The 10,144-nt window shown below is 40.4% G+C and overlaps 1 protein-coding gene across 1 annotated transcript in view; it reads right to left on the reverse strand.

Moving 5' to 3' along the window:
• Positions 1 to 10,144, reverse strand: part of TANGO6 (transport and golgi organization 6 homolog) — a 188,581-nt gene that overhangs the window by 135,951 nt on the left and 42,486 nt on the right. Inside the window, exons 8-9 of the mRNA XM_007449938.1 lie at positions 4,927 to 5,039; positions 3,090 to 3,266 (exon numbers count right to left, since the gene is read on the reverse strand). Of these exons, the coding sequence (XP_007450000.1) occupies positions 3,090 to 3,266; positions 4,927 to 5,039 (290 nt within the window). The remainder of the gene's footprint in view (positions 1 to 3,089; positions 3,267 to 4,926; positions 5,040 to 10,144) is intronic.

The following is a 10,144-nucleotide window of genomic DNA, read 5'->3' on the forward strand; positions in this document are numbered from 1 at the left end:
CTATTTCAATAAGTTGCAAAAGCAAGGAGGAATTAAAGTATAGGTTTATGCAGATATTCTGGTTCCTGAAGAAGAGAAAGAGAAGGCTGAAAAGCAAGGGCAGATCACAGAGAGCCTTGGATGCCATTCAAAGGAACTTGGACCTTTTTTCAATGAGCCACGAAGGGTTATGGGCAGTGGAAAAAGACATGATCTTCATAGGAAGAGATTCAGTCAATCTCAGTGAACCAATTGTTGAGTTATGAAAATGCATAAAGGCGCAGAAAACTGAGGGGGGCAAATTTCCAAGTAATAAAATGTGGCTAAGTTATCAAAAACGGTGCCATGATTTCTGCAAAACGTTTCAAGAAAATTCTCATGAGGTACTATGGCTTCTAGCTTTCATTCATCGGATAAGTGTAAAAGCCAATATATAGTATTCTTATATAGCATCATGTAAATAAATACAAAGGTACAGAAGATACACCAAAACACCAAAATGTAAACAGTGATTAGGATAGTGGTTGATTTTTGTTTTTCTCTTTATGCTTTTTTGTATTATACAAAGAACGTGTATTACTTTTGTGATGAAAGAATAAAATTTCTGGGACCTCCCTGGCGGCGCAGTGGTTAAGAATCTGCCTGCCAATGCCGGGGACACAGGTTCAATCCCTGGTCCGGGAAGATCCCACATGCTGCAGAGCAACTAAGCCTGTGTGCCACAACTACTGAAGCCCGCACGCCTAGAGCCCATGCTCCGCAACAAGAGAAGCCATCACAATAAGCCCGTGCACTGCAACAAAGAGTAGCCCCTGCTTGCCGCAACTAGAGAAAGCCAGCGCACAGCAACGAAGACCCAATACAACAAAAATAAATAAAGTGGTTAATTAAAAAAAAAAGAATAGAATTTCTTTGATTAAATTGAGAAAAAAATGACAGATGCTGCTTCATTTCATTGAAAATACAATTATTACAGTTAATTTGGCAAACCGTCTAACTGGGCAGTATGTCCCAATCTGCCAGTTCACTGAATAGCATAGCCTTTATACTCCTTTAGTAGAATGAATAACCTAGAAATTACGCTTGGAATTACTTCCTATATTATCCTAGTATCTTCCAGAGTCCTTCAGATCAATCATGTTATCTCCACCACGTTTTATGTTAGAAGAAAAGCTGAAATAGCTTCTAAGCTTCTGTGAACCACCCCAACTGTCAAAGTGAAGTACTGTATTCAAGTATTCTTTTAAAAAAAAAGACATGACAACAACTACCTTAAGAAGCATTACTTTATTCATTCTTAAAATTTCAATGAAAGAGTCAATTCCAAATAGTTATATTTAGTTCCAGAAAGGTAAAACTTCTTGATCCAAAGATCATGAAATCTAAGCTGCTCTTTTAGAGTTTCTTTAATCAAACTTCTTATTGATTACTGGTGCTGCTGGGCAGAATGGTAGAGTGAAAGGTAAGTGGTGATAAAGACCAGGTGGTGATATGGACCCTGCCCTTGGGGGACTAGCACCATGAGCAGGATCTTTAGAACAAATCATAAAATCACACACACACACACACACACACACACACACACACACACACACACACTTCTTTGGTATGGTGTCAACATTTTGGAGACATGGAGCGTCTTCAATACTTAATGAAAGCTATGGACCCTATTTTCAGCAAAGAATCCATGTTTGCATATAAAAAAATTTCTTGTGTATAATTTCAAGGGGATTATAGATTCCAAGAAGTCCATGTACAGACCCCAGGCTAAGGATCCATTGCTTCTGGCAGTGTATGGAGATCCATTCAATCACTGTCTATTCACTTTTTTTCCTACCAAGAAGAGAAACTGTAGTTTCAATAAGAACTGTTGATTTTGACATATTTGTACTAAAGACTTGTTAAGACAGCAATAAGTTTGAACTGCTGATAAGTCACATACTATAAAATTTTCTATCTAGTCCCTAAATTGGTCCCAGGATAAACTGTTCCGAGGGGTTTTTAAATAAACATGCCAAAAAATATTAAGCTCTTTTAGTTCAGGGGCATAGTTATAACCGCAAAACCTATTAATGCTCAACAACTCTCAGTAAATTAGTAGCTTACGTTTGTACTGATAATTCTGTTTGCAATCAATGTCTTTTTCTATTTTCCTCAAGACTCTCATATTGAATAAGTGTTTTAAAACTTAACCAAATTAACCATGAACTTAAATAGTTAAATTTAAACACTGTAACAAATAGCAGCACTTTGAATGTGATGTGACATCTGAGTAGCTGCCACCAGTTAAATATTACATGGACTCTGATCAACAAGAACTTATGGGGCTTCCCTGGTGGCGCAGTGGTTGAGAGTCCGCCTGCCGATGCAGGGGACGCGGGTTCATGCCCTGGTCCGGGAAAATCCCACATGCCGCGGAGCGGCTGGGCCCGTGAGCCATGGCCGCTGAGCCTGCGCGTCCGGAGCCTGTGCTCCGCAACGGGAGAGGCCACAACAGTGAGAGGCTGCGTACCACAAAGAAAAAAAAAAAAAACAAGAACTTATGTTCGTAGGTAATAACATCTACACATCACCTAGAAAATGGAAATAATTTAAAATACACTTGTGAGATGTAGGAGAAATAAATTATCCATTCCACTAACACTTGTTAGCCGCCTTCTAAACAAACCCTAGGAGAAACAAACCCCCATCATAAAATTACCATAAAAGAGAGCTTTGAGACAATTTCCCTTAGGATTAAGTCTGACTCTGAACACACATATACCATTCTGAGTGTCAGAGAGAGAACTGGATTGTTATGGTGTTGAGGGTGAATATATATCTGCCTTTTACTCTGATTCACTGGCAAAGACTTTGTGAAGTAAGTGGGCTTGTTGTGATGCAGAGCTGTGAGGCTCCAGTAAATTGCACCTATTAGCTAGCATCTAGGAAAAACCTGGAGGATCATTTAAGGCTCACATTTCACTCAGAGATATCAATAAATAGCAGCACCTCAGCTGCTTGAGTTTCTGGTTTCCTTTCTATCAGCGCCCCTTAGTGGACAAGTCACAGAATGGCCTTTCGAGTACAATTAAACCTGAAGAGAGACAGCAAAGGATGGGTGGACTCACCAAACGGCCTCTTTGATGGTAATCATAATCCCACCTTGAGTGGCAGCTCTAAAGTGGCACAGAGAATGGAGAGAGGGCACAGTTTTCTCCAACCCTGCAAATCCTTTCAGGCTAGTAACTGCCTTTTTCCTCTCCAGTTTCCCCAGCATCCATAATAAGATCTCTTGGCAAAGTGACCTGGCAGAAAAAAGCAGTTATAAATGAGCTTGTCATCTTACTCTACACACTTAACAAGCTAACATAAAAAAAAGAAAGAATGAAAGTCAGGTTCCATGCATTCTAAAGGCTGGCACAATCATCTAGTACTACTGAAGTGCGGGAGTGGAAACTACGCTTCTTGTGAATTTCAGAATGCAAATATCCTGAAATTCAGGGAGTGACTGACTAATCTCTGGTCGTAGAAGCAGCCCTGATATGACACATGAGCCCCACATGATTTTTTTTTATTCCCAATGAACTCATTGCCTTTGAATCAGGTACTGTGAAAGAAAAGTTTACAGTGATCAAACCATCTAAGATGGGGACCAATAACTGGAGACCAAGAAACAGCACACCAACAAATTCTTGCTGATTCCTTGTCCCCTCTTATCTGTGCCAATCAACTAGGACAGGAATGGAATAAATGTTTGCTTCTTCCTTCTCAGTCTCTGATGAGGACATGATAGTGCTGTGAGGACTTGGGCTTCAAAACTAAAACCAGAGTTATTATAGGAATGGTGTTTTGAAGCCAAATGCACATATTTATAGCCTCCATCTTCCACTGCACTTTCTCTTGTCATTTCCCTCATGTCTGTGGGCTTCAGTGATCGACTGACCAAAAGCTAGAGAGTTAAAGGCAATATGTAAGCTTCGAATAATATGCAAGACTGAGTACTTTGCTTTATCACTTAATGATGATAGTGACTATTTATTGAGCTTATTATTTGCCAGGGACAGTGCTAAACACTTCAATGCATAGTTAGTCTACATAATAACACTATGAAGAAGATACTGTTACTGAATATGAGATTACATGTGGGGAATTTCCAAACACCAAAAATCAGAATTCTGTAGGATCTTTTTTTTTTAATTTTTATTGGAGTATATCTGATTTACAATGTTGTGTTAGTTTCAGGTGTACAGCAAACTGAATCAGTTATACAAATACATATATCCACTCATTTTTATATTTTTTTCCCACATAGGCCATTAGAGAGTATTGAGTAGAGTTCCTTATGCTATACAATAGGTCCTTATTATCTATTTTATATATAGTAGTGTGTATTTGTCAATCTCAAACTTCCAGTTAAAGTCTTAGAAGGAGGAAGAAACAACATAAATCACTGTGAAAACAGAGCTGATACAAAATGAGTCCTACTTAAATTCCAATACAAAAGATTATTTTCTGGATGACTAAGGAACCCCTTCATTCTCAACAACACTGTACAGCACTAACACCAAATCCAAGCCTAAATTACAGAGTGCCACATTCAGATCCAGATTTCCCAAACTTGATTTCTAACTACTCACAAGGTATTTATGATCCAACCTCTATTTCCTCCTCCCTAGACATGTAATTCCAGTATTTCTCACTGATCAAACAGTGGCATGTTCATACATGTAAACGGAGATTTCATTTCTAATGTCTAAGAGGCCAAGGAAAGTCATTCTAAACACTAGATCCAATCCCGTGCAACCTGCAAAGCTCTCTTGCTTTTCTAGAGGACTGTCAAATGTTCTGCTGACTTTGAAAGAAAAAAAAAAAATTATAAAGTGGCATAAGTCATATTCAAAATAAGAACAACATACAAGAAAGAGTTCAGTATTTACAAACAATAAGGTTCTCTAGATTGTTTACCTTATGTGAGACACACTGTGCTTGGTAAAACAGTAGAGAGAAAAGAGCACTCCCAGGACAGGAAGCAGGGAATCCACCAAAACTGTTAAAGGTTCATTCCCGACCACGTACACCTAGGGAAAAGGAAATGGTGGTACACTGAGTGCAAGGCCGGAGCAATGGGAATCAAACACCATACACGAATTAGCAGGGTTTGGAGGCTTATCTTAAGCAACACTCTAGCCCTGAGGTGAACAATTGTAGCTCTAAGCCTAAGGAAACCATCTGAGATTAGCAGACAGGCTGAATCAAAGGAAGACTAAAAAGGGAGCATTGCTCTTTCATGCGTGCAGCCTTAAAAACTGCTGGGTGAACCAGGTAGATGAACCCATTTTCTGACCCCTTCCTTTCCTACTTGTGACTACCTCAAGAGTCTCTTCACCTATTATTCATCAATACAATAATTATCTTACTGCTAAAGGCCCTACTATTAGAAACTAACAAGCAATGACCACCAAATAGAAAAGCTTAAGACTAGATTTGAAAGAAAACAGCAAAACACAGCTTGCTCTAGATTTGTCATTCTTAAGATGTAACTGTCACATGGGCATGTCCTATTAACTCCAGTTCAATAAATGTGCACCTAGATCTGCACTGGCTTTACAGGGTTAAGTCTGTGAGGATTCTGATGTTTATTAACAATAACTATGTTAACTGTTTTATTTGTACCTTTTAAAAAGGATTCAACAAACTCTTCTGAATCTACTGGAATCAAAGTACTGTTCTAAGCACTGTAGTGAATATAAAAGTGAACAAGAATTGTTCTCTCTCATTGCTTGTGATCTAACGGGAAAAATAAAACAAACCAATAATAATATTAATGTTAATAATTATTATTATTCAAGGTGGATAATTTAAAGTATCTTATGAAGTGCCAAAATGCTATTCAAAACTCTAATCAAACACAATAGGATTTTATTTCACTTTATTTTTCTTTATTCTACAAACTTACGGTTATTTATTTATTTATTTATGGCTGCGTTGGGTCTTCGTTGCTGCACGTGGGCTTTCTCTAGTTGCAGTGAGCGGGGGCTACTCTTCACTGTGGTACGTGGTCTTCTCATTGCAGTGGCTTCTCTTGTTGCGGAGCATGGGCTCTAGGCTCTAGGCGTTCAGTAGTTGCAGCATGGGCTCAGTAGTTGTGGCTCGTGGGCTCTAGAACACAGGCTAAGTAGTTGTGGCGCATGGGCTTAGTTGCTCCATGGCATGTGTGATCTTCCTGGACCAGGGATTGAACTCGTGTCCCCTGCATTGGCAGGTGGATTCTTAACCACTGGACCACCAGGGAAGTCCCCACAATAGGATTTTAAAATGCAATTCTGTTCTAATAAATTAACTAAAACTTGATGGTACAGACAATAATAATAATAAAAGAAGAAGAAAGAGGATCTGACAATGATTACACACTTAATATGTGTTCCAGAAACTATGCTGGGATTTTTATCTCCCAGGTACTATGTTAGATTTTTTAAAGAGCTTGCACATTGAAATTATAACTATCTCACGAAGTCTGTATTAGCAGACCTATTTTAAAGGATGAGGAAAGGGAAACGTCAAGAGGCCCTAATTTACAGAAAGAGCACTGAGGTAGAAATCAATGATGTTTATGGGAAACTAAAGGTCATGGAGGCACAAGCTGGAAAAATCTCTGTGCTTTTCTAGAGAACCCTGTCCCTTTAAATCAAACCTAATTTTTCACACTCCTTAAGCCTCCCAACTCCTCTGTGGCGCCTGATAACGAAGGAGCCAGCTTCCTGTGCATGATCAAACCTCCATAAGCCCAGCTAAATGAGGTGCACTGTATGGCAGTGTTCAGAAATAATATGTGGGGCTAATTATGATATCACCAATTACAGGAGGTAAAAAAGAGATTCCCCCAGATAATGTAAGGGCCTACTGTTTGCCCCTGGACTGTGTGTTCCAGAGGTAATCCCTAAGGAGCCATCCTTCCTTACCAGCATCTTTAGTACAAACAAACAAACAAACAAATGAAGCTAAATCTTTATTATTTATTGGGCTAAAGCACTTCAAACTTTAACATGAATTCAAATCAAGCACATTTCTCAGAGGTATATGCTGTTGTTGATAAACTCCAATTTTTAAATTCTCTTCTTGTACTTTTCTGTATTTTCTTACAAGGAATAGAAAAAAACTGCACAGCTATTTATACATATACATATGTGATTCATTTTTATGTAAAGGTTCAGCATATGTTTACTGTGTGCCAACTGTGTGCCAGACACATTTGTGGTTCTGTGGATACAGTGGGAAACAAATTATCTGCTTCAAAGGAGCATACATTCTAGTGAGGGGACAGAAAATAAACAAATATATAATATCAGACAGTGACAAGTGCTAGAAGAAAAACAAGTTTAAAGGGATAGAGAGTGATGACGGGAAGCGCGTGTGGAAAGAGGGAGAAATTAAGAATAACTTATCAATTCACCAATAATCCATTAAGTTCACAGATTAAGAATAGAGAAATTTTTTTTTTCAAAGTGGAAAGATTTAAAGTCTCCTTTGGCTCAAACTGATCAATGAGTTTTCTCTATGAGAGCTCAAAGAACTTGAATGGCCTCTGCTTGACACACACAGGATTGTCACCTCCCTTCCAACATTAATAGTTAAAATTCCTCCTTGGAGTGGGCCCTAATCTACTTCTCTTTAAACATCCTTAATGGAAGTGTATCTATTTCCAAAAATTTTGGACTGGCCATCTATAAACAATCATCAAAATCCAGTTCTATTATCCACCTTATGGATTGCTCTGCATCCTAACGACAAGATTGCACTTTATAGATGAAAGACAGGCAGTGGTACTTATTAAACTGACCCAGCTCAAGTTCTGCCTCTTCCATAGGCCTGCTGTATCATTTCACTGTTGAACTGTTCATTCATTCTCTAATTCAAATATTCATTAAGCATCTAACCAACATTAATGACTTTTCTCCTATAAATTCCAAAAGCATTTTAGAGCTTGTAACACATAATCAGTTCTTGAATATATAAGTCTCTGACCTCTCTAACTAGCCCGGCAGGCAAAAGTCAAGTTCCCTACGTCAGCACCTGTTAGAGTAGATGATTAAGTTTTGTTACCTGAGTTTTTGGTGAATAAGCCGTTTAAACGCAGTTGTATACAATTTAAAGGAACACCACTGGGGGACTTCCCTGTGGCACAGTGGTTAAGAATCCACCTGCCAATGCAGGGGACATGGGTTCAAGCCCTGGTTTGGGAAATTCACACATGCCGCAAAGCAACTAAGCCCGTGCACCACAACTTACTGAGCCTGCGCTCTGGAGCCCGCGAGCCACAACTGCTGAGGCCGCGTGCTACAACTACTGAAGCCTGCACGCCTGGAGCCCATGGTCCACAGCAAGAGAAGCCACCACAATGAGAAGACCACGCACCGCCATGAAGACTAGCCCCCGCTCACCACAACTAGAGAAAGCCCGCGCACAGCAACAAAGACCCAATGCAGCCAAAAATAAATTAATTAAAAAAAAATAATATAGGAACCCCACTGTTACTGCTTTTATAAAGCAAACAATAACTACCACTTATTGCATGTCCACTTAAGAATGAACCAGGTATTCAGCTAAACATTTAATATACAATCAATTCTCGCAAGAGTCCTGCAAGTTAAGCATTTTATTCTCATTCTAAAACTCTGGAAAACTGAGGATCAGAAAAGCTATGTTAGTGGAGCAAAGGTAAACTGTCAGTAAATGACAGGGCCAGGATGAACCCAGATCTGTCTGACATAATATCCATGCACAATCCATAGAGAAAGAAAGTGGACTAGCAGTTGACAGGGCTGAAGGGAGGGAGAAATGAGGACTGAATGCCTAATGGGTATGGGGTTTCCATTTGGAGTGATGAAAAAGTTCTGGAACAACAGTGATGATGGCTGTGCAACACTGTAAATTCCACTGAATTATACATTTTAACATCGTTAAAATGTTAATTTTAGGGCTTCCCTGGTGGCGCAGTGGTTGAGAGTCCGCCTGCCGAGGCAGGGGACATGGGTTTGTGCCCCGGTCTGGGAAGATCCCACATGCCGCGGAGCGGCTAGGCCCATGAGCCATGGCCGCTGAGCCTGTGCGTCCGGAGCCTGTGCTCAGCAACGGGAGAGCCCACAACAGTGAGAGGCCTGCGTAACGCAAAAAAAAAAAAAAAAAAAAAAAAAAAAAAAAATGTTAATTTTATGTAAAAAAGAGCAAAGCATGTACCCCATGGCCTCCCAATACTAACCTCCTCCTGTACATAATGATATTTTTATTTCTTCAATCCCTAACTTTATCCCAGCTGTGGCCCCTCAGATTCAGTGGATCCCAGCTTGTCAGACTATTAATGACCCTATTCCTGTGACCTCTGCAAAGCAGGGCTGAAGTTCCCAGTGGCACCATGGACAGCACTCCTGTGCAGCCTCCTCTTCCTCCTACTGAGAGTCTTATATAGCTCGTTTCTACCAAGTCTTCCGGTAGCTCTCCAGGGTCACAGTTTAGCCAGTCCTTTCCAACGACAGTCCCCTCCTTCTAATCTCTTGCCTCACATTAAACTCAGATGCAGGTTAACAGTTTGGTCTGCACCTGACATCTAACATTACCCGCTGCTTATACTCCCAAAGTGGAATCTGGTCACTTTTCCCTTAATGTGGATTGACCCACATCATTGACTTGTATCTGGAGTTTAGTGACCCATAAAGAGACATGTGAGGCTGGACTGATTCAGTCAATGCTGCACTGTGATCTCTTGGTGCCAGCACTGACAATGACCAAATGCCCCAGAAAAAAAAAAGAATCTTCCAATGAAGTCATACCACATACGGAAAAAACTGTTGGGGCTAGTTCCTCCCAGTTTCCTGCACACTAGGCTGGTGACAGTACCGACTGAAGAAGCAGTGAAGGCACAATAGGTAAGTTGTTCCTGCCCCACTGAGGGGAGGGCCTGCCTGCCCCGCCTCTGGGCTCTAACACCCAAGTGTTGTGCAATTTCTTTGGACTGCGCTTATGTGCAGTCTCTTTCTAGTAGGGGGTCTTCCCTGCTCACTAGGAGGCAAAGTGGGGTAGAGATTCAAGTTCTGAAACACAGGCTTCCCTGGTGGCGCAGTGGTTGAGAGTCCGCCTGCCGATGCAGGGGACACGGGTTCGTGCCCCGGTCCGGGAAGATCCCACATGC

Source organism: Lipotes vexillifer, unplaced genomic scaffold (genome assembly GCF_000442215.2).
Source record: "Lipotes vexillifer unplaced genomic scaffold, Lipotes_vexillifer_v1.1 scaffold1235, whole genome shotgun sequence".
Classification (NCBI taxonomy): domain Eukaryota; kingdom Metazoa; phylum Chordata; class Mammalia; order Artiodactyla; family Lipotidae; genus Lipotes; species Lipotes vexillifer.